The sequence below is a fragment of the Nicotiana sylvestris genome, chromosome 8, assembly GCF_000393655.2.
Source record: "Nicotiana sylvestris chromosome 8, ASM39365v2, whole genome shotgun sequence".
Classification (NCBI taxonomy): Eukaryota; Viridiplantae; Streptophyta; class Magnoliopsida; order Solanales; family Solanaceae; genus Nicotiana; species Nicotiana sylvestris.
This window is the reverse complement of record NC_091064.1, coordinates 189,469,858-189,496,016: the sequence shown is the minus strand read 5'-3', so window position 1 is coordinate 189,496,016 and position 26,159 is coordinate 189,469,858. Positions and strand designations below refer to the sequence as shown.

The following is a 26,159-nucleotide window of genomic DNA, read 5'->3' as shown; positions in this document are numbered from 1 at the left end:
ATTGGGTATCAACACTATGTGGAAAAAAGAGAGAAGAAAATAAAAAAGAAGAAAGAAAAGAGAAAGTAAAGAAAAAAGTACTAATAAAAAGAAAATAGTGTTTGTAATGCACTTTTGTACAATTAACAAAAGAGCTAATTAGTTTGTGTGGATTCCTTTTAAAAAAAGGCATATATGGACCAACTATGTAACTATGAGGGCATATATGAGCTAAAATATTAACGAAGGTCAAATGTGCTCAATTTCATATAGTACGAGGACATATATGGACAAATTATATGACGGTAATGACATATATGAGCTAAAATATTAATGAAGGGCAAATATGCTCAATTTCGTATTGTACAAGGGCATATTTGAACCTTTTCTGTTTAAAAAAATGCTATAACTAGTGTTGAAATTAGACTAATAGTTATGCTCAAAGTAAATTTGACTATCATACCTAGGAGTGGCAAACGGGCGGGTCGGATCGGATATAATTCGGATCGAAAACGGATAATGAAAAACGGATACATTATCCGATCTAACCCATATTTAATACGGATAAAAAACGGGTTAACCGATGGATAATATGTGTAACCATATTATCCATGACTTCTTGCGTATGATCACTTTTGGGAGAATTCTTAGTCTCCCTTCCCTAGCTTGAGGAACCCCCAATTTGAGGCTTTAAGTTATAAGCAATTCAAAAGGTGTTTTAAGAATCCACTTAAAACCTTACCAACACCATTTAGAAGTCTTTGAACGATAAATATGAAGTACGAATGCCTTTAGAGCTCCACCAACTATTTTAAAATTATCAAATATGATTCATTAAAACTTGGAAATTGTATAATTTGAAAATCTGATTGTTTGGTGAAGGATAGTTTTAATTAAGTACTTATTTAAATCTAAATTAATCATTAGGAAATTATTAAGCTTGTCTCACAAGATAAAATATTAGTATTATTTTGTTAATTAGTAATTCAAAAAAGTTATTAAAAACATGAAATTAGGAAACTCTGTGTTGACATTATGATCTGAACTAGTGACCTATTGAATTAGGAAACTCTGGGACGTTGTTTTACCTAAGTATCGTAAATTACCAAAATTTCATCTTTGTTTGTTTATTTTTATTTTTAGTGACTAATCTGCTACTAATTTACAATAAAGAGTATGTAACTAAGGATTTTAGGAACTTGAGGGACTTATCTGTTAAATATTTTTGTTAAGCAACTGTACTATATTAGCATTTCAAACAAGTTAAAGGACCTACTATGCTACTATTTGCTAAAGTATAAAATATCTGTGCTGAGCTATTCGAGCTGAAAAAACATGGTGGCTCTATCTCTCCCTTCAACCTTCACTTGCCGGAGAAGAAGAAGGAGAATGAATACTCTGTTACTTTCTCCTCCGTTGCAACTACGTTTTCCGTTCATTCACTTCCGTTTACACACCAGTCACCGCCGTCAAGTTCTCCGACCACCGCCTTTCGCCGCCTCAACATCCCATCTCTCTATTTCCAAGCAATTCAATATCGATAACCTCGAAGTGGAAGAGGAAGACGAAAACCACGACGTCGTTTTGTACCCGAATCGCCGTTACGATTTCACTCCTCTGCTTCAATTTCTATCCACTTATACGCCCACTGAGCCCAATTCAGACACTTCTTCACCCACTCAACTCGACCCGGCCGAGTTAAAACTCGCCGAGTCATACCGAGCCGTTCCGGCCCCAGTCTGGCACTCTCTTCTGAAAAACCTCGCCTCTACGTCATCCTCAATTTCTACGGCATACGCACTCGTTACGTGGCTTCAAAAGCACAACGTTTGTTTCTCTTACGAACTGCTTTACTCAATTCTCATTCACGCGCTGGGACGCTCGGAGAAGTTGTACGAGGCTTTTTTGCTTTCACAGCGGCAAACTTTAACGCCGTTAACGTACAATGCACTTATTGGTGCTTGTGCACGGAATGGTGACCTCGAAAAAGCACTTAATTTGATGTGTAGAATGCGGAGAGACGGGTATCAATCTGACTATGTTAATTACAGTTTGATTATTCAGTCGCTTATTCGTAGTAATTCAATTGATTTAACTATGTTAGAGAAGTTTTATGATGAAATTGAAGCTGATATGATTGAACTTGATGGCCAATTGTTGAATGATATGATTGTGGGTTTTGCGAAAGCTGGTGATGTTGATAGAGCTTTAGTTTTCATGAGTGTTGTTCAAGGTAATGGGCTGAGCCCAAAAACGGCTACTGTTGTTACCTTGATATCTGAGTTGGGCAATTCGGGTAGGACTGAGGAGGCTGAGGCTGTATTTGAGGAGTTGAAAGAAGGCGGGTTAAAGCCAAGGACGAGGGCATATAATGCACTTCTGAAAGGGTATGTGAAAACTGGATCCTTGAAGGATGCGGAGTATATTGTGTCGGAGATGGAGAGGAATGGGGTGGCACCGGATGAACATACGTATAGCTTGCTTATTGATGCTTATGGGAATGCAGGTAGGTGGGAAAGCGCGAGAATTGTGTTGAAAGAAATGGAAGCGAATAATGTACGGCCGAATTCGTTTGTGTTTAGTAGGATTTTAGCTAGTTATCGTGATAGAGGAGAGTGGCAGAGATCATTTCAGGTGCTTAAAGAAATGAAGAATAGTGGGGTGAATCCTGATAGGCAGTTTTACAACATAATGATTGATACATTTGGGAAGTACAATTGTTTGGATCATGCAATGTCTACATTTGAAAGGATGAAATTGGACGGAATTGAGCCTGATACTGTTACATGGAACACGCTAATAGATTGCCATAGTAAGCATGGCCATCACAATAAGTCGGAGGAGCTGTTTGAGGCAATGCAGGAAAGTGGGTGCTTGCCATGCACCACCACATACAATATAATGATTAATTCTTTTGGTGAGCTGGAGAAATGGGAGGAAGTGAAGGGCCTGTTGAGTAAGATGCAGAGTCAGGGCTTACTGCCCAATGTTGTTACATATACCACACTGATTAATATCTACGGACAGTCAGGAAGGTTCAATGATGCCATTGAGTGCTTGGAGGTGATGAAGTCTACAGGGTTGAAACCATCCTCAACCATGTATAATGCCTTGATCAATGCCTATGCACAGAGGGTAAATATTATTCTGACCTATAACGCATTGCTTTATGAATATTTCATAGCTACTTGCTCACTATATCTTAGGGAACTAGTTTCAGGGTACGCGCGTTGCACGTGTACCCTATATTGAGGACAATAATTTTAAAAAAATATATATATATAAATAACATTCAAAGCATGGTTTTAGTCACAAACTAAATATTAAGTAAAAATTTGAGTTCTTGAAAATAATAAATATTGATCATGAAATTGACACACATATAATAAATAATATTCATTTATTCATGATTTTGTCTAATAATATTTATTTAAGTAACAAACTAAATTAACGTATAAAAAAATCTATTAGTAATTTGAAATTAGAATATCTTATGATTGCTTTTGTCTTAATAACCATGTATACTATGATTCAATATGTAGTAATCAATAAAAATGGACAATTAAGTTAATACTTCAATCATAATATTTTAATTGATTTCAAAGTTATAATATATGGAAAAATAATTAAATGTTAATTTTATTCTATTTGAAATCTATTTTTAAAGGCTAAAAAGTTTTACTAATATTACGCTATGAGGCATTGTGCTTTTATAATAGTTCATATATATTTTTATTGATTAAAGAAATATAACAAAATGTACTTTGCTCGCAAGAAAGAAAGAAGATTGTCTTCTGTCTATTAAAATGAACTTGAAATAGCTTTTCAATTTTTTTTTTTTTGAAAAGCTCTTAGATCTTCAAAAGCTATGTATTCTTGCTAAAACTGAAAAGTTGAACATATAGAACTGGAACTAAGTTTAATTGAACTTATTGAATGATGATTGGGGAATTTTATATTTCTTCCTTTATTGAGTTAGCTATATATAGGATCAACATTCATCAATTTCAAAAAATTAAACCTTTTATTTTATACTCAAATATAAATTTCAATAAGTATATTTATATATTGAGATTAGGTACATGCGTAACGCGGGTACTGTAAATTTTACCAAATAATAAAAACTTCTAACCTAAAAGAAAAAGTTGGGTGTGAGATTTAGGCAAAAAATTTTAAATACAAAAAAGTCTCATAAACCTAAAAGGTATTAACTACAAATAAAGTCATTTAATACTCCAACATAAGAAGTTGAATAGGCAAAAAAATTTTAACTACTAAAAAAGGTCTACTAAACCTAAAAGGTATTAACTACAAAATAAACACATTTAATACTCCTTCATAGGGAGTTGAACGTAGAGGTGAAAATTTAGGCTAGGCAAATTTTTTTTAACTACTAGAAAAGGTCTCGAAAACCTTAAAAGTATTAACTACTCCAACGTAGGGAGTAGTACCAATAGGCAAAAATTTATTAACATTCCTAGACCTTTAATAATAAGAGAATAATTAAATAACTATTTCTAAATTGTCGGAGAATTAATTAAATAATTATTCCTAAATATTAATGAAATACTAAAATTACTATTTTGTCTAATGTGAACTCTATATTTTAAAGGGTAAAAAAGACGTGCTTTTAATATAGTACTAGTTTTAGGATACCCTCTTTATGCGTGTATTCCATCTCAATGAGTATAAAATTTTAAAAGAATTATGCATATTTTATATTGACATTCATTTGAATTATAAACTAAAAGTTAAAAAAGAAGGTATGATGATTGTTGATCTTATTCAGATTTTTTTTATAATTAAATTTTTATTAATCACCAAGTGAAAATATTACAAAACAAGCTTAGCTATTGCTCTTATTTAGCTAATTACTCAATAAAGGAACAAACTCACCTTGTAAAAATACTCAATCAACTCAATCAATTTATTCCACTTAATACTTAGTTCAATTTTATAATTTTACTATCTTAATTTCACAAGTTAAATTATGACAATAAAAGATACAAAATATAACTTACATGTGACAAGTAGTTATGGTCGAGTTTTAGTGACTTATATTAGTTAAATTCAAGGTGATTTGATATCAGCTTTCACATATGAATTATAAATTAAGTTAATCAGATTTCATTTGTAATATTACTTCACTTAATAGTTCTTTATAGACAAATGTTTCTTTGTGCATATTCCCTATATTGTCTCCAACATGTCCTGGAAATACATTAAAGGAACAAACATTGAATTAAGTTCTTTTGTTAATTAGTCATTTCAATGATAAAATATTCTTGTTCTCAACATTAAGGAAAGCAATTATTTTTAATTGATTCAATTTTTAATATTAATTCATTCTAAAATTTTATCCAATGGAAAGTCTTTTTTCAAAAAGTAAACCGATCGTTACTTGACTTTTTTGTGTGTGTTTTAGAGTAATTAAGTCAAAGTAGAAATACTATCTCATCTAATTTTCAATAGATTTTCCAATGTGAAAGTCAAACTTTTGAATTTTCTCCGTAATTTGAACATTTATTTATGAATTTATAAAGTAATTAAACTATAATCAAAAGTATTTAAAAGAAGTAATTGAAAAGATTAAGAAAAATGCATAGTGTTGAGAGAATTTTAACGCGATTTCAATATTCTAATAAAACATGACAGTAAGCATATGAGTATTTTATAATTCGGAGAAATTATAAATATCATGAATTCAATATTCTATATAATCATATCCTAGTAATGGTTCGAGTACCATTAACTATTTAATTTTTGTGTGTCATAAAATTTAATAGTTTGTTTCTTAATAAGTTAATTAAAATAGATTTTACTTGTTATAATAGAAATTAACCCGAAAATTTCATCCATAATTAGAGATATCACTCTTGTCAATATATATTAAATGAAAATATAAAAATAAGGAAAAAGGTGAAAAAGTAACATGCTTACGAACTAAAAGTCACTTGTCTATCTTTGATGGAGCAACATGTAATTTACTTATACTCGTTTTCATAATTCGAGGACTTAAAAAAACCCTTATTAGACTTTTTAAATTTTAAAAAGAAATGGCATTTTCTTATAGTTGCACGCATAGTTTTCAAAATTTATCTTGATAGGTAATACAAGGGCTTTAAAAATACACATTCTTTAAGAATCAAATTATTGTAAAATTCAATGCCACGTCAAGGGATAGTTTTCAAATTTGCAAGGTCGTAAATATTAGGAAAAATAACATGGAAGGAATTATAATTATATTACATAGTTCAAATAAGGAAAGAAGTTATATAAGTTCAAAAAAACTTAATGGATTTTAAAACCTAAAAATTAGGAATCCCTACGTAGTTCAAATAAGGAAAGATTTAATAAGAAAATTATTTAATTTTAAAGTCTTAAATATTAGGAAAATAATTAAACGACTATTTTGTCTAATGTGAAATTAAAATTTAAAGGGTAAAAAAAGGTGAACGACATTTCGCTAAGGATCTTCGTGCTTTTAATATAATATAGATAATTTCCACGAATAGATAATTTATTATTATTATTTTGTATGCTTATTCATATTGGTAAAGCACCTCCACCTACGACCGTTAGGTCCTGAGTTCGAGCACCCTGGAGGGAAAGTGTAGAAACACTATACATCCTCCTGATTGAAAAAGTTAAAAAAAAAAATACCAACTAGTTGAGATTTAGGTTTAGGCGTGGGTACACTTGAAATAGGTATGGAGTTTGTAGAATATTGCTGGAACTTGTGATCCTCCCCCCCCCCCCCCAACAACAACCCACCACCGCCACCACCCCAAAAAAAAAAAAAAGAAGAAAAGGGATCTTTAAGGAAGATTTGCTTAAGTCCACCAATCAGGCACTGGTCATATGCCTGCATTGCAGCATAACCTTCCTACTTTAGCTTAATCATTCTAGTTTTCTGTTCATTATCAAATTTTCTTGTGATTGCATATGTAAAATGTTTATCTTCGTCCACAGGGCTTGTCTGAACAAGCAGTAAATGCCTTTAGGATCATGAAGGGAGATGGTCTAAAGCCCAGTCTGTTAGCTCTCAATTCACTAATTAATGCATTTGGTGAGGATCGGAGGGATGCTGAGGCTTTTGCTGTATTGAAGTATATGAAAGAAAATGTGAGTTCACCTTTTCCTTTCTGTATATATACATAGCATGCTCATGACGATATAGTCTCGTGACTTACATACATATCCTACAACTGCAGCATATGAAGGCAGATGTTGTTACGTACACCACTCTTATGAAAGCCTTGATACGTGTGGACAAATTTGAAAGGGTAAGCCTTCTTACGTGGAGTCTTTCATCTATAGTTATAGTGTTGGAGTCTCCATTTTTGTATGGTGCGTCATGATTATTTTGTCTCTTGTATCTTCTTTTTAAGTGATATTATGCATATTATTGACTAAATTTTCTTATTTAAAAACCGAAATTCAGATCTTTATATGCAGCAAAAGAATCAGGCTTGGCAAAAATGGCATAGGATTGCAGTGAATTTTACATTAATATTTTTGCCTTTGTCAGATTGACCTGATTGGCATTCTTACATCCTAGTTGTGTGGATCATGCTAAATATTTTGGCTTTCAGGTTCCCGCCGTTTATGAAGAAATGCTTTTGTCTGGATGTACCCCAGATAGGAAAGCTAGAGCAATGTTACGATCCGCTCTGAGATACTTGAAGTCCACATTGAAATAGTAGTAGACTGTGCAAATCATTGTCACAAAAAAGGATTGAAATTCTAGCTGTGCAAGTCCTTCTAACAAAAGGACCACAATGAACCGAGATGTTTCAGTTTGACTTTGAATTTGTGGTAAGTGAATTGTCTAGATGCTTATTTGAGTCGAACAGTGTGCTTTGGAGTTAGATATGGGTATTCAAATAGAAAATTTCCTTTTTCTGGTGCTTAAGTTTTGCTGAAATTATTAGAAAGTAGAAACATTGAAGAGTATATTTGAACATGAAAAATCTAGTTTTCCTTAGAAGCTTACCATCTAATTTATCCTGAATTATTTAATTTTGTAGGCTGTGGTTCACGGTTGTGCATTGACCTATGACACAAATCAAAATTGTTCCATGTTTGACAGCCAAATCTGGGGACAACGGCAGATAGAGATTCAAGGTGAATAAAGGATCCAAGGTCCGTATTCGTCCCAGCATTCTTTCAACAACACACTTGTACAGTTCTTATAGCAGCAAAGAGCATATTCAGTTTCTTTTCTTTTTGCGGTAACATGTGAAGTGTCATATTTATGTAATTGCAGTGTTGAATTTAGGAACAAGACTCCTATCACAATGTTGTTTTACAGTCTTGTCATATCTTATGATAAGAGGTTATATCAGCTTGTGGATAGAATCTAGCAAATGACTGAGCTCCTTAAAAACCTCTGTACTTGTATATTCTAGCTGTCTTCTTTTCTCCTTGTGGACGTAGTGTAACAGAATTGTAGGATGTTTGGCCAACCTTCTCCAAACCCCGAAAAAAATATTTTTTTTCAAAGTTGAAGTGTTTGGCTCAGTTTTTAGAAGAAAAAAACTCTTTTAAGTAGAAGCAGAAACAGTTTTGAAGAAGCAAAAAAAAAAGTAATTTTTCTCCGATAACACTTTTGAGAAAGAAACACTTAGAAGCAATTTTTAAAAGTTTGGTTAAACACTAATTATTGTTTAGAAGTGCTTTTCAAATTAATTAACCAAACATAAATTGCTTTTTACCAAAAGTACTTCTAAAAAAATACTTTTCAAAATACGTTGATTTTAGAAGTTTGGCCGAACAGACTATTAGCAAGTTAGATTCAGCTACATTGTTCTCGTTCTTAATTATGCGACGAACGGATATGTCTTTCTTTTTTTATTTTTTATTTTAATTCAAAGCATCCATCATGGCGATGGGGTTTTTTTAGGCATGAACCTGTACCTGTATATAATCGAAAAGCAGTAAAACATGGAGGATGATGTATCCTTTAGCCCCCAGTACATAATGAAGAATGATATGCATCATCCTTGAGGTCTGTTGCTCCAATCTAATCTGCCTAGTTTGGGAGATCCTGTCCATTACATTTTGACTACAAAATATTCCACAAAAAGATGATAATCCTACTGATGCTAAGAATATATAAAAAACTGTTTTATCCATTGGAAACATTATTAACAACAAACTGATTCCTTTTTGGTTTGAATCTAAAATTTGGTATGCCTTCTCTATCCAACAATACAACAGCTCTAACATTGTGTGGACAGTTTGTCAAGCTGTTGAAAACCACATGATCCTTCAAACTCTCTCCCAAATTTGCCAACAGGTCGGCCACCATATTAACTTCTCTGTATATGTGAACAAAAGTAAAGCAGTCATCATGTGATATCTCTTGAATCTGCTCCAAAATTAGTCTTATCTCCCAAGGTGGTTTTAGTTTGTTGTTAATCAAAGTAACAAGAAACAATGAGTCGGATTCTACAATAATATTGCCTCCAATTCTATCCCTGCACAGAAGCATTCCTTTTAGTATTGCCTTTGCTTCAACCATATTGTTACTGCAATGGGCATAGAAATCAGCAAAAGAACAAATAAAATCCTCATTCGCATCTCTAATAAAATCCCCATTCGCATCTCTAATTACGCCTCCGCCACCAGAGCTTTCCGGATTACCTTTGCTACATCCATTTGTATTTAACTTAAAGCCTGTCCCTGGCTTGGTCCATCTGACAACTTGGCTAGATATTACCTGTTGTACCCTCTCGGTTGCTAGACACATTTCCATCCATGAATGAGGCAGCCGTAGCTTCGGAAATTTACAATTTAAAAGCGAAGTCATAAATCTGCACACCTGCTGAATGATGATTCTAGCAGACATATTTATCCCTTCAAACTTGGCATTGCACCTACTCTTCCATATTTCCGAGGAGATAACAGAAGGTAAGCAGTGAATTAAAGTAGCATGAACTCCATTATTAGCTATAGTTAACCACCATCCCATAGCCATTTGCCTTATGTCTCCCTGGCTCATTTTAACTCCACAACAGTTAGCAAAGTACGCCCACACTTGTCTTGAAATTTGACTCTCACAAAACAAGTGTTGACTAGTTTCTTCTTCATGCTTGGAACAACAACATTTAGAGGGGACAATAATCCCAAGTCTATGGATCATTTCATCAGTGGGTAATCTTCCTTGAAGTAGTCTTTTCATGAAAAAAGAACCTTTGAAGGGCAATTTCTTTTGCCATATCATACTCTTTGTAAAAGTCCTGGTTCTGTGCTTTCTCAATTGTTCCCAGGCTGCACTTTTCAGTTCTCAATGCGACAGGGTCAAAATTAAACAACTTAATTCGAGTACAAAACACAATATACTTGGCCTTTATACCGTGAAAACAAGAAGAGAGTACTACTTATTGATTAGTATAATTAATCATACCTATTTTCATACTAAGTTATATCACAGATATTTGTGTTAATTTGCACTGCTAAACCAATACCACATATTGCCGCTGCATACTGTGACTCCAAACATGATAGAAACAAGTCTAGTTAAATGACAAGATACAGCTATTTTACACTGTTATTTTGACCAGTCACCTACATGTTTGTTTGTCAACCAACGAGTTTGGAAATTTAGACGTTGTTAATTGATATATAATATGGTGTATATTGCCAGTTGTGATCCGGCCCTTCTCCGGACCCTATACATAGCGGCAGCTTAGTGTACCGGGCTGCCCTTTACGGCATTACCAGCTGTCCACTTCTCCGATCTAATTAATCACGTCATGCACGGTTCATTTTGTCAATAATATCATTTTGACACTTTTGTTATAATTGCACTGATATTAAGGTAAGGTGATGCAAAATCGTTTACTTTCTCTTCTTTCCAGTTAGATGGCTGCCCTTGAATTGAATGGCTACTTGTACGCATGTGTGTATAAAGATTTCCAGATCAATGCGTCTGAAAGATAATTGACTTTTTTTTCCTATAATCGTGGTGTTCGGGCCAGCTACCTGCCACCTCCCACCAGCAACGTACTAGCTAGGTAACTATATCCACCAAGACTTGAATAGATGTGAAGAAATCATCTAATTTTTTTGCCTCCGCTTATATTTAAACCTGACACCTCATGGTTCTCACGCACTTCATTGACCATTAGGCCACACCCGTAGGTGGAAGATTGACTTCCAATTCTACGCAGCAGAGTTTTTGGGATATATACATTGTCCTAATCTCTTTACTTCGTGCCAAAGATAACCAAATATAGCTAATGCCCAGAAAAAGCTTTTAGACTCGGTCCATAATGATACTATATTGCTATAGTCGTTGCCCTTGAATTCTGCGTTCTTTGCTCTTGCTATGTCATGAAGGTGACTTTATGTCCAGGATTGGCTATTCTTAGTCTAGCTTTTAAGGTCTCGTTTGGTACGGTGGATAAGCAAATATAATCTTGGAAAAAAAATTTAGTATCGTCCCTTATCCTTTGTTTGGTTACTAACCTTGGATAAGTTATTCTAAGATTAAAAATAGTATCGGGATAATTTAGACCTGCCAGAGATGGAATAACAATCCTAGGATAAAACAGTAAAATTGACAATCACATGATTAATATAACATACCAAACAATCAATAAAAATATAATCCCAATATAACTAATCTCAACATAACTAAGGGCAACATAACTTATCTTTCAAACCGTACGAGCCCTTAAAAGATATGTTGTGGCAAACAACTATTATCGAATCTATTTTCTCAAACTTAATAACTTTTTCCAATTATTTTTCTCCTTTTGTGCGTCATGTTTGAATTTGAATAATAATCATAGACTTCCCTTAAAATACTCAAAAGTTCTACTTCTCTATAGAAGTGAATTGTTTCTTATGCCAATAAGTCTACAACCGACATATTTAGCAAACTCATGAAAAAGTCAAACTGCATTCCAAAAAAATATTCACAAACTAAAGTCTCATATTGCTGCTATTAGAAATGTCATCTTTACCAAATTAACTGCTGAGAGATTACCTTTGTATACAGGTGGATAATGACTCCTGCTAGGGGTGTACATAGGTCGGGTTGGTTCGGATTTTATAATTACCAAACCAAATCAATTGTGTCGGGTTATTAAATCTAAAGACCAAACCAAACCAATAAAACTCGGGTTTTCAATCTCGATTTTTCTCGGGTTTTCTCAGATTTTCGGGTTTTTGGGGTTTTTTCCCTGGTAAAATCTTTGTAGAACAAAACATATAAATTGTGCTCAAAATATTTTTTTAGTCCTAATAAAATACAACTATATAAAGTATTTTCCAAGAAATAATACAAAATATGAGATATGTCATGACATTATCCTAAAATATTCAACAATAAAGACAATAAAATTATGTAATATAAATATTGCTAATTAAAAAGCCATAATAAAAATAAACATAATCTAAAAGTACTAAGTCATGCTAAAATAAGTAGACTAATGAGGGACTATTAATTACATGACTAAACGCTAAAGAAAAAATAAAAATAGGTTATGCATTTTTATCTAAATTATTGCAAAACAAAAAATAGATATTCAATACTTCCCGTTCGTAGTATTGAATTGAATGTCTTTTGTTAGGATTGGTATTAATTTGATTTTGGTTTGGGCTTTTGTTAGCATTATTTAATTTACTAATGTTAGTGGCTATAAAACTTATTGGAACATTCAAAAGTTCTAAGTCCAACCTTGAAATAATACCTCAAAAGATAAAATTATGAAATCTTTTAAGAAATATTTATAAATTACATCACAATAAGTATATTTATATATTAAATATATCTAAAATTTCTATATATGTAATGTCGGGTTGGTTTGGTTTCGGTTTGACTTTCTTTAGTTAAAACCAAACCAAACCAATTATGGTCGGTTTTTTTTTTCCAACACCAAACCATAGTCGGATTTTTTTCTCGATTTGACTCGGATTATCGGGTTGGTGCGGTTTCTCTGTTTCCTTTGTACACCCCTAACTCCTGCATAGTGCTGGCAAAATAAGCCCATATTTTGTCAAACCTCCCAATCCGCCCATATTTTAGTGCGTAAAATTTATAAATAGCCATTTTTATTGCTGGTCAATCAAATTTTGCCGCATAATCAAAAGTCAACTATATTTAGCCAGTACATTAGCACCGGAACAATTTGTTGACAAAATACCCCTACTCTGTTTATAAAAGTTACGCGACATGACCTCATACTCTGTTTCAGCAGAATCTAGCGGCGTCAATCTATAGATTGAAGTAAGCTCTCACAATTATTATTCCGATTTTTTAAATTTTGTGGTTTAATCTTCTTATTCTCCTCACTGCGTTAATGTACTATTCTTCTCGTTTGTAATTGAGATCGTAACTAATAATATCTGCATTGTTGTATATTTTTATAAATTTTTTATGAAAAACATTTATTATGTGCTTGGTTGTGTAATATATAAATGTAATTTAATTTACAGTACTTTATGTTGTCATTAAACATCAAAAATGTTTAGTTGATTAAAAAAACACAGTTAAAGTAATGGCAAATGAATTAATTGTAGAACAAAATATCCAGTATAATATGCTGGACCTTTATAAATTGATATATAAAACTTACAAACTTTAAGAATATTATACGGAGAGTATTTGTGATTCAAATTCCTAGGATATATCTAAATGTTTAAGGTTCACCTACTATCCTGAACCAAAAGCTAGAATTTTGTGATTAGATATGTTAAAACTACACTCTGCAGCATATAGTACTGAAGGTATCTTTGATTCAAACTAGAAAAAATATTGCATAAAATGGTGTAGAACAAAACTCTAATATAATATGCTGGACCTTTCTGAATTGATATGTAAAACTTAGAAACCTTTCTGAATTGATATGTAAAACTTAGAAACTTCCAGTATATTATATTGGAAGTATCTGTGATTCAAACCAGAAGAACACATCTAAGTTTTTAAGGTTCCCCCAACTGTTCTGAATAAAATGCTGGACTTTTGTGATTAGATATGTGAAAACTACCTGGTAAAGGTAGAGAAACTGTTTCTCGTAGACTCTCAACTCAAGAAAAAGTGAAACACCACCTGAATACATGGATAATAGTAAATCAGAGAACACTTCAAGCAGAACTTTGCAACCATTTTAGGTTTTATCCTCATAACATTAATTAGCAGTACATTCCAATTCATGACAAAAGTATCCTAATTCTAGCAGACAAAGAAGAAATCAAACTCCTTGAAGAAAATTGCCCCATATTCTTATTTCCTTTATTACACTGGGAAACTTTTTTCCTTGGTCCAGTAATATCACTTGCAAAATCATTATTGTGCTAAAACTACACAGATCTTTGGTAATCTGAAGGTTTATAAGGGGCGAAAAGTTCACTCAACATTTTTTTCTTTCGTCTGGGATTCAAATTCATGTCCCTGCACAGCAGATCATTGCAGTATATTTGTAACAACACACTTACACAAGCTCGTTTGTAGTATTTACAAGCGTAACGTTGCATACACTTCTCCCATCTCAGGACGTCCTCTTCCATTTGCGCTATTGTTGGTAGCTTAAATTTCCCTGCAAGAAAATGAACTAACCATTTGCTTTGCATCTCAGTGGTGTATAGTATTGCAGGGCTCTCAGAATACCCAAGTATCGCGAGCTGTGGAATACGTGGATGAATGCATTCGCGGTAGAAGGGAGTTGAAGAGCCAGTAATGCATTTCTGAAAATAAGCTGAGCTGAAAATATTACAAAGCTTATCATCACTTCTGTATCCAGTTGCAAAGATGACAATGTCTGTTTTCAAAGGAAGATTCTCCTCCTCGTCGATGATGAGTCCTTTTTTACAAAAGCAATAACTTTTCGACTTCTTTAAAATGAGGCTTCCTTCTTCAACTCTCTTATAGAAATCAGCTGGCAATACTGTGAACATGCAAGACGATATCTGTCTAAGAAAACCATGGTCCGGAACCATATTGTACTTCTTCAATGGGTATATCCATTTGAGATAAGTTTCTGCAAACTTTGAAAATATCCACAGCTGAAAGCAACAATCATATCCATCAATTATTATACAATGCTAAAAGTAAGACATCAGTAGAATTCTGCTATGTTGCGCGGACTCTCCAAAATGATGTCGCACCCGTGTCGGATCCTCCAAAAATGCACTATTTTTGGAGGGTCCGACACGCACCCGGCAACATTTTCGGTGAGTGTGAGCAACATAGGAATTCTGAATACAACTAAGCTAAAGCAATGTGAGGCAAAATTAAGGAAATTATTACCAGAGGTGAAAGTAAAATTGCCAAGAACCAGAGGAAAAATCCTTCGCGGGGCTTATGGATCATTAACTCTGAGAATCTATTCAAATTCCTTAAAGATAGTTTCAGAAAGCCCTCTGGTACTGTCCAATGTACCCTCCTGAGTAACAATGTACAGGGATGTTTCACTCCTGAAATGAAAAAAATTATAAAACTTTTTTATCAGTCCAAAGAAGTCTGCTGCAAACCAGTACATTATTCTGTTCCGAATGGCATAGCTAGCATTCGCGTACTAGACAACAACAACAATAACCTATCCAGTATAATCCCACATAGTGGGGTCTGGGGAGGGTAGTGTGTACGCAGACCTTACCCTACCTTTGTGGAGGTAGAGAGGCTGTTTCCAATAGACCCTCGGCTCATGCAAGCATAGGTACCACAATAATAACAAGAAACAATACGGGACAATACCGAAAAGCCATGTAGAAGCAGGAAAAAAAAATAGTTATTCAAATAAGCCTACTACCAACCAAATGCTAGAGTACGTACTAACACTACCAATATGAATAATCTAGACTACCTAACCTACTATCCTAATCTTAAACCTCCACCCCTTTCTATCACGGGTCATGTCCTCGGTCAGTTGTAGTTGCGCCATGTCATGCCTAATCACCTCACCCCAACTCTTCTTCGGCCTACCTCTACCTCTCCTAAGGCGCTTCAATGTCAACTTCTCACACCTCCTTACTGGAGTGTCTGTGCTTCTCCCCCTCACATGTCCAAACAATCTAAGCCGTACTTCCCGCATCTTATCCTCAATTATTGAAAATTCAAACATCTCTAGCAAATAATTCATTAGAGTCAGCAGATCTAATGGCAAAAAATGAGACTGGTCCTAGGCTAGCAATATCTGTTTACTGTATCCAGTTAATTACTAAGTAGTAGTACCATTTAGTCTGGCGACTTCTGCTGCAAGATCTATCGCTGATTTTTGGAATCCAATAACAGTGACACGCTTATCTTTGACTATTGCAGTTGCATTAACACTTCCCATTTCAGCATAATCCATGGCGTGTATAACCTTGCCATCGAACACCTCCGGCCCTTTATTCATTGGAAAGTGAGGGATATTTGGCAGGCCACTGAACTTTCCAATGCATAAGATTATGAAATCAACTTCATAAACCTACCATTTCACATATCAGAAAATGATCATCATGCATGTCAAGAAAGTAATACAAATATGCGCTGTTAAAAATAGAATAGACTGAAAATTGTGACAACAAAGACATCTCAGTATCAGTAAGGCAGTAAAAGGTACACTTTGCTTGAAAAAGGTGTTGTTTTAAATACTTCCCAAAAGAGATTATTCTGAACCAACAAATAATCCATCGGTTTCATTTTATATGTTAGTGTTTGACAGGACATGAAATTGTTAAAAAGAATGACTTTTGGCATATGAAGGAGAGCTTGGAGCAATGATAAAGTTGTCTCTGTGTGACCTATAGCTCACAGGTTCAAGCCGTGAAATCAGCCACTGATGTTTGCATCAGGGTAGGCTGCCTACATTACAGGGTAGGCTGCCTACAACATCCCTTTAGGTGCGGTCTTTCTCCGAACCCTACGTGAAGGTGAGATGCTTTGTGCACCAGGCTGCCCTTTTAATGACTTTTCTCATATACCAAACTATCCTATAACTAATGCTCTAATAGTATGTGGGCGGAGCTAGAAACTCCAATGCGGGTTTGGCCGAACACAGTAACTTTTGCTCAAACAATGTATTTGCGTTAAAATGTTCATTAAATGTATACAAATATAAAATTTAGAACTCAATTATTAGCACTTGAAGTCATCGTTTTAAAATTTAGAACCCTTAAAGTTGAAATCCTAGCTCCGCCAATCATTCAGGTCAAATGAGGTACCATTCCTTTTAAACAGATTAAAAAAGAAAAAGTACAGGAATTAGTATTTACCTTATGTGAATGCAAGGGACGAAGGAGATCCATTACTGTAACAACCCATTTGCATTTAGGAGAGAATGCGCGACCTGTACCACCCCACAGATTATCACAACCAGCAGCTATTATTTCTTCACCATCATCCTCACAACAGTAATCAACAGTAACCACCTTAGTATTAAACTGAATATGTTTCAGGATGTTGAAGTGAAGAGCATAGGATTCAATATAATCCTTAACTTGATTGTGATTAGGAAAAGTTTCTGCGACAGACTTAGGCCATGCAAAATCTGAGAACTGGTAAAAATCTTTTGGAGTTTGAAGTTTAGTTGACTCAATTGTATTGGACCAAACTCCGCCAATACAATTTGAGGATTCAAAAATTATAGGATTAAATCCCTGTTCCAGTGCGTGTTTGCATGCAACAAGACCACTTATTCCGGCACCGATGATTCCTATTTGCTTTTTCCTTTTTTCAACATTGATTTCTCCGTTTACGTGTGTCTCCATGTTGAAAAGACAATAATACCCTAATTCCAAACTTCCCCAAAAAAGGAAATTGGAGAATTGTCTACTATTTGATGGCTAAACTCAATTTTGGGACTTGTCAAATTATCAAACGACAACTGAAATTCTTATACTATAGCAACCGACTCAATAGACGTCATTAGCCCAAGTACACATAATTTATATAGCGCAATAGATGGGACACTATTATTCTATTCAACCGATGCTCACGGCCTCAAAACTATCTAGATATTTTTAGGGTTTAAAGGGATGAATTAAAAAACCATGAAAGATGGTCACAGTAGATCCATCAATTATTCTACAATAACGTAATAGAAACTAAGCAAAGACACAAAAAATATAAATCACAAGAGTAAAAAGATACTAACCAAGTTGGAAGTCAAGAATAAAGCCTATAGAAGATTAAATATTCAAAAAGATAAATCTAAATTATACGAAAGGAAACATATTCAATACATTGTAGTTTGCTACTCATAATCGTTAGAATACTTTGTGTCTTGATAGTGAATATGCTGAAAATAATTTAGTTTCAATAGGAATAACATAATAGGTTTGAGAATTATTATTTTGAGTTTAATTACTTATTGGTTTGTATCCGTTTTCATAATTCCAAGGCCCGCAGAAATATTTAATGTTTTATTATTTTTAAACTTAATATATAAATATATTTTTCACATGTAAATTTATTCGGTACGGTTCGGTATTTTTTGGTTTGTTTTCATAAAATAAAAAACCTACCCTAATTAACAGCACAGTTACAAATTTATACAAAAACCTACAATTTTATTAAAAGAAACCTAAAAATAGATTTGGTATGGTACGGTTCAATCGGTTTAGTCGGTTTTTAACAATATATTGACACCTCTACATATATATACAAGATTTTTTCTAAAGTTTATGAGACCCGATGACCCTTAATATTATACATAGGTCCGCCTTGGCAAGAAAATATCGCACGTGAAGGATGTGTGACTAAGGGTGTTCATAAAAATCTGAAAATCGAACCAAATCGATATTTTGATTTGGTTTTGGTTTTGAATTTTAATAATTGAGCAAGTTTAGCTTGGTTTTGGTTTTAATAAAAAAATCGAACCAAACCGACTATAGAACTAACTATTTAAAATATATTATTTCACCTATATATATATATATATATATATATATATATATATATATATATATATATAATCTAGTTCTTTGTCTTTATGTTCTAGTTTGGTTGGTAATTTTCTTTTGTTAAGTACAAGAATCTATTTCATGTTAAAAATAATCTATTTTTAATTGAGTCTTAAAATTATTCTTCATTATGTGGTTTAATTATCATCAATATATCATGGTAAATAATAGATTTCTCAAAAAGCAATTGGTTTGATAATGTTATGTTGAATATATAGTCGTCAGAATATATATTTGGTAGTCAGTGGCCAAGCCATAAAACTCAATAAGGGTGTTCAAAATTTGAACACCTTTTGCCAGTTGGCTATGCAAGGGTGTTCAAAGTCTATTTTGTTAATCAATAATAAGTAAAATGTTACCTTATACATAGTATAATTTTTCGGCGAAGGGTGTTCAGTTGACCACCCTTAGCTTGGGCCAACATAGCTTTGCCCCTGTTGGTAGTATATGTCTTATATTTTAGAAAAAATCGACAAATAACCAAAAAAATCGAAAAAACGACATAAAACGAATCGATAAAAAACTGACTTAATTGGTTTGGTTTGATTCCGATATTTAAAAAAACGACTTACTTGGTTTGGTTTTTTTTTTTAGGAAAAAATCGATCCAAATGAACTCCCTTAAGTGTGACAATAGTGAAATTTCAAACACAAACATGTGACCGCTTCATCTTGTGGATTCCATATTTTCAGCCTTAGATGTAGCCAGAAGGCCAGGTTTACAAACTTTGTGTATGGAGTTATGTCATAGAAAGAGTTGGACCGTTAGGAAAATGTAGAAGGTGACAGAAACAAATCGCCTGCATGAAGCCGGAATCGCTAGTAATCGCCGGTCAGTCATACGGTGGTGAATTCGTTTCCGGGCCTTGTACACACCGCCCGTCACACTATGGAAGCTGGCCATGACACTTGTTTCTCGAGAAGAGACGGGAAACATGCTCAATATCATTTGATTGAATAGTTGACCCAGCCCCTTGTTGTTTGAAGAAACCTTTTAATATTATTTGTTTTATTAGGACTAATGTCTATTTTTGGAGTTACTTTCTTTTTTTCCATCTCGTTTTTTTTAACGAATAATTTTTGAATTGGAATGACGTCGATAGAAATTCAGTATTTTGCAACGAAAACACCCTCATAGATATCAGGTGCCCACATACATAGAGTCAAAAGATATATGGAGTCCGAAGGTAATTGGCGAGATTTTGAGACGTGATGAATTATTTTTCTTTAGAAAAAGTTATTTATCACCGTACCAAGTTTGGTAATAAGTTGAAGGATACAACAATATTTGATTTGTAGCAATAATGAAGTACTACCTACTTCTCTTATTTTCAAGTTCTGAAAATTTGCAGGTTTATTTCTTTAATTCACTTGTATATCTACTTTTTGTCTTTAGGAAAATCTTGCAATTCTAGTTCTTGTGAAGGTTCATTCCAAAAGAGTGAAGTTTAAGTAACAAAGATTAGATAGTTATTTTTGTGGCATGAACCTTCACTTTGATTATCTTTTAGAAGTGACTTTTGTGCGATGAACCTTTACTTAGATAACTATCGATGAAATATTTCTGGACCAAGAGACTCCACCAAAGACATGCATAGAAAATAGGCAGAATGACCTAAATGACATCTATACTTGTGCCACTTTGTCATGTCGGTCCCCAAACTAAACAATTTGCCAACTAAACTCTTACACTCCTTCAAACCGTGTGAAATAAATGCTTATAACAGGAGACTATCAGTGAGTGTAACACAATCTCCTCCACGTTGTCTGCCACGTCAAAAAATAACAATGTATATATGCCATGTCACATAGTAAATTAAAAATAATTAAAATAAAAAATAAACATAAAAATAAAATTCAAACATTAATCCCCTCCATCAAATGGTGCGACTGTTGTGAATAGTAACACAACAAAGACAGAATGGCCGATGTGCCGTCGTCTGGTGGTGAAAAACCACCGGATCAGTCCCAAAAGATGCGTCTCACCATTGCGCATAAATCCCACCTAGGCGCCCCTCTCATTTCTTCCCAAGCTGCTGCAGATTTCAACAATGGTGGGATCGAGTATTGTAGTGAAAAATTAGGCAAAACTGATATTTATCATATCGGTTCTGGTTCAAATCGAGTGATTCCAAGCAGTGGAGATTGTTCTCCACTTCAAATACCATCGACCCACCAAGTTTCAGACAATTTCAATTCCGGAATAGTCTTCTCCAACCAACTGAATATGGTCGGCGAACACCAGTTGGTCGAGCATAGAGTTACAAGTGTCCAAATTGAACATGACCAATGTCAATTGACTCAAACTGAGAAAGTGATTGATGCCAAACGATCAAACAACAACTACAATGAATCAATCATCACAATAGTTCAAAAAACAAAATCTACAAAATTGCAGACACCAGGTGTTCGACGAAATGCTAAAGTCAGGGGAGGGAAGAAAGAATTGGACAGAAAATGTTGAAGAGAAAGAGCAAAAAAAAAAAAAAAAAGAATTGGGCAGAAAATGTTGGAGAGAGAGAGAAAAGCAAAGAAGAAAAGCTCAATTTTGTTCAACAATGGAGGATGAACAAGTAGGAAGAAGATGACAGCCAAAAAATGGCTCTTGGTGCCTTTTTAATAGGCCTCACACTCCTTAAACGAGTATAGCACACGCACTTCAGTAAAAAATGCTACATAGGATGGCGGGGGTTAAAATGCTCAGTTTTTAAGGGTAGAGGGGTTTGGTTGGCAAATTTGTTAGTTTGGGGACCGACATGATAAAGTGACACAAGTATAGGTGCCATTTAGGCCATTCTGCCTAGAAAATATAGAAAAACTCAGGTTTCGACCTGTCAGCTTAGTGGAATTAAAATTGAAGATGAGGGTATAATAGTCATTTCATTTCTAAACAAGATGTACTACGTGTCTTATTCCTTTACACCCAACGCATACTCTCATTCTTGTGCCTTCGCTTTCTTGCTCTATGTCGAATTTTCTGGTTTGTTGTCAATTTTAAATTCAATACAAAATTATATATCTCTTTCTGCTTTATCCAAAGTTTTATTTCACTTTAATTTCAAACCAGTTGAGTTCTAGGGTTTATACGATATGTGTGTATAAGATTTATATTTTATTCCATTTTAGAATTGGCGATGAAAACATACCTAATGGCCTTAATAAGCTAGGTCGAGGAATATATATATGAAAAATTCATTAAAAATGATCAATATTAGTGTATATATGTTGTAGGTGTGAGCACCTAATTTTGATCATATTTAGATTTTATCACTTTTTAGTATTTAAATATCTTTTAAGTTTAGTCTACATATTTTAGCCTTTATTTCACTTTTAGGAGGTTTAGTTAAGAAAAGTAAAAACCACAAAAAGCGTCACGCTTTTGTATTACTTCACTTATAAGGAATGTGAGAAAATCTCAAAAAGACACATAATGAGCCGAAGGAATTAACAAAAAACATATATAATTTTTCTCTCTTCTCTCTCAGCGCACGATAGAGTGCATGTGCTAGCGTACGGTGTCCAGCAATGGGGAGGGGTAGGCCGAAGAGAAATGCAACCACGATCTAACTGGTTGAGTACACAGGAATGAGCAACAACACTAAAAGTACGAGAATGGAGAACAATACGATCAAAGAAGCAGGGACAACACCAATGAAATAGTGACCGCCATTGTCAGCCACAAAGAAAGGTATTAAAACTCCGTCTGATAAGGTTATTAGTAGTAAGAAAGTAGTTTCCGGAGTTCCAAAGAAACATGCAAACCCTAGTTCTAGTAAAATTGAGACAATTGAAAAGAATTCCATAGCGATTACTAGAGAATTGGGTGCAATTGGGGATACAGGTGAGGCGACTAAACCTCAAGTGAATTTGCCAACTGCTGATGTCCAGACAGGTCAAAAAAATGGGCAAATCGATTCATGGAAAACCAACTTGTAGCAAAGGGAATGGATCTAAGCTTTATCGCTCCAACTCTAAAAAATGGTGAGGTAATTGTGGAACTCTATAAGGAAGAAGGAGGAAACTCAGAAGTACAAACAAGCGCTAATTTTGTATGTTGTTGGAGGAACTCCAATTATAGGAGCCATGGAATGATACATTGCTTCAGCTTGGAACTTCGCAACAAAGCCTAAGGTGTATTTTCACAATGATGGATACTTTATGGTAAGATTCAACTCCAATGAAGACAAAGATGAAGTGTTGTACTCATGACCTCATATGTTGAACAATAAACCTATTATTATGAAAGTATGGTCTGCTGATTTTGACTTTAACAAAGAAGTTTTACAGACCATTCCAGTGCGGGTCAAGTACCCTAATATACCTTTGAATTGCTGGGAAAATAAATCACTGAGCATGATTAGTTGTGGCTTGGGAATTCTCTTATATGCTGATGCTTGCACTACTCAACTAGATCAGATTTCCTATGCTAGAGTGTTAGTTGAGATGGATGTTACGAAAAAGCTACATAGATCCATTAAGGTGACTGATCCAAATAGAAGGGAGTTCATACAAGAGATAGTGTATGATTGGGTCCATAAATTTTGCCGCAAATGTATGCAAGTAGGCCACAAATGCAGAACAAAAGACCAGCTAGGACAAAAACCTAAGCCTAAGAATTAGAAGCAGAAGCAACAATGACAGCCTAAACATGTGCTTAAAGTACAGGAAGCACCTATAGCTATTAATGGGCAACAAAAGATGGCACCTCCTAGTATTGAAGAAAATGCTAATACTAGTGCACAAAATACTAGTACTAGTGTTGGATCAACTAAAGGAGATGAGGAACAAGCATGGCAGACAGTTATAGGGAAATCAGCAGCTAGAAGCAGAGAGAGACAAGCAATTGATACAGTTAATGTGATCAATGGTTTTAACCTTCTCACAAAGTCCTGATTACAGTTAACAATGCTAAGTAAAATAGAGGAAGAAACAAGTAGACATAGAGGCAATACAAGGCAGGATGGGTCTGCACAATCCCTCTTTATACCTGTATGAAGCGGGTCACTTGGAATATAAGGAGATTTAACAAAACCCCTAAATAAAAAGAGGTCAAGTTATTCATTAGAAGTAATAAATTTCATATGATTGCACTATTAGAGCACATAATAAAATAACAAAAAGTCATACAAATAATAAAGAAAATCACTCATGGATGGGCATGACTAGCTAACTATGAATATAGTAGTAGAGGTAGAATCTAGCTACTGTGGGATACAAATGAGGTAGACTGTATGGAGTTGGGAAGATCATCTCAGTTCATACACTCTTCAGTACACATTAAGAGGTTGAGTATGAGATTTACATTTATAGTTGTTTATGGGCTACACACTTTTGATGACAGAAGAAATCTATGGAGTGATCTGACAAGCCTACAGTCCATACAACAAGATCCATGGTTGATAATGGGTGACTATAATGCCATAAGATCAGGAGAAGACAAACCAATTAGTAATCCTGTACAAGAAATGGAGATTAGAGACTTTAATGAGTTCATCAAGGACATTGGCCTGACAGAAATGAAGGCTAGTGGGAGAAACTTTACATGGACTAATGGACACACCTATAGCAATTTGATAGATCTTTGGTTAATGCTGAGTGGATACTAACTATGCCATACCTAGAAGTATGAGTCATGGATCCATCTTAGTCTGATCATTCCCTAATGAGCATAACACTGGAAGAGGATGAAGATCACACTCCTAAACTATTCAAATTTATAAACCACTTAGCAGATCATAAAGACTTTATGACATTAGCAAGTGAAACATGGGAGAGGTAAACTAAGCAGAATACAATGAAGAAGGATACATGGAAGAAATTGAAAAGAGTGAAGCAAGTTATGAAGACTCTAAATAATACTGAGTATAATGCAATTGACAATCGAATAAAATATTGCATATAGCAACTATGTGATATGCAAGAACAAATGAAGGACCCTGGGCAACCAGAGACTATGGTAACAGTAGATAAAGACATGAAGATACAATTGAAGGAATGGCTAGGAGTATAGGAAAGTATTATGAAGCAGAAATCAAGAGTAAAGTGGTTGAAGCTAGGAGATGCTAATACAACATACTTCTTTGCAAACATGAAGAGGAGATACACTCAAACTAAGATTAGGAGATTAATAAAGGGCAATGGGGATATAGTGCAAACACAACAAGGAATTGAGGAGGAAGTGATAGGGACCTGCTATTAATCCAATAGTAATGAGGGATGGCCTATTGGTGAATAGAGTACAACAATTACTTCTGGAGGTAGAGGTATCTAAAGAGGAAATTTACCATGCTCTAACATACAATAGTGACAATAAAGCTCCTGGTTATGATGGCTTTAATGCATTATTTTTTAAGAGAGCTTGGACCGTGATCGGTGATACAGTTACAAATACTGTGCTGGAGTTCTTTTCAAGCTCAAATATGTATCAGCCTATAAACTGTACAACAGTTACTATTGTGCTTAAGGTGAGAAATCCCTCCAAAATTACTTAATATAGGCCAATATAATGTTGTACATTACTATACAAGATTATATCTAAAATGCTAACAAATAGGCTACAAAAAGTGATGGATGGACTGGTGGATAGGAACAAGTCAGCTTTGTGCCTAGTAGGCTGATAAATGATAACATAATTCTCAGCCATGAACTAGCAAAAGGGTATTGCAGGAAAGGTGTATCACCTAGATGCATGATGAAAGTAGACATGAATAAGGCTTATGACTGTTGAATGGGGATAACTGGAGCAGGTGTTGACAAGTTTGCAGCTCCCAGGGAAGTTTGTGAAATGGATTATGAGGTATGTGACAACAGTCTCATATTCTATCATCATTAATGGGCATCATACAACACCATTTCAGGAAAAGAAAGGCTTGAGACAGGGAGACCCATGTCTCCTTATCTATTTGTGTTGGTTATGAAATACTTGAACAGGATACTGAAAACACCCAGGAAAGATCCTAATTTCAGTTACCATCCTAAGTATGCCAAAATCAACATAGTTCAGCTAAGCTTTGCTAATGATCTACTGCTTTTCTGTAGAGGAGATACCATATTTGTGCAATTTTTGTATAAGTGCTTCTAGAATTTCTCAAAGACTTCATGATTAGTTGCTAATGCTAACAAAAGCTCTATTTTCTTTGGTGGAGTAAATACTGACATGCAATAGGAGATACTGCAAGTTCTTGGCTTTTCAAAAGGGACATTACCAGTTAGATACTTGGGAGTGCCACTAAGTGACAAACGACTGTCATTAGTATCATTGAGAAGATGTTAGGGAGAATCCAA

At 34.3% G+C, this 26,159-nt stretch overlaps 2 protein-coding genes across 3 annotated transcripts; one reads left to right on the top strand and one right to left on the bottom strand.

The window, feature by feature from the left end:
• Positions 1-1,284: 1,284 nt before the first annotated feature.
• Positions 1,285-8,409, top strand: LOC104233153 (pentatricopeptide repeat-containing protein At5g42310, chloroplastic). The gene is made up of 5 exons (XM_009786485.2): positions 1,285-3,114; positions 6,952-7,104; positions 7,194-7,265; positions 7,575-7,797; positions 8,010-8,409. Exons 1-4 carry the CDS (start codon positions 1,315-1,317, stop codon positions 7,680-7,682), a joined length of 2,133 nt encoding a protein of 710 aa, XP_009784787.1. The 5' UTR covers positions 1,285-1,314; the 3' UTR covers positions 7,683-7,797; positions 8,010-8,409.
• Positions 8,410-14,019: 5,610 nt separating this feature from the next.
• Positions 14,020-17,831, bottom strand: LOC104233154 (probable flavin-containing monooxygenase 1). 2 transcript variants are annotated; one of them, XM_009786487.2, is made up of 4 exons: positions 17,188-17,831; positions 16,163-16,400; positions 15,239-15,405; positions 14,020-14,994 (listed from the first exon to the last, which is right to left on the bottom strand). In XM_009786487.2, the coding sequence occupies exons 1-4, from the start codon at positions 17,680-17,682 to the stop codon at positions 14,293-14,295; spliced, it is 1,602 nt and encodes a 533-aa protein (XP_009784789.1). In that variant the 5' UTR covers positions 17,683-17,831; the 3' UTR covers positions 14,020-14,292. The 2 variants fall into 2 exon arrangements, with proteins under 2 accessions (XP_009784789.1, XP_009784790.1); XM_009786488.2 differs by having other exon boundaries at positions 14,020-14,976; positions 17,188-17,797.
• Between the last annotated feature and the right edge of the window lie 8,328 nt (positions 17,832-26,159).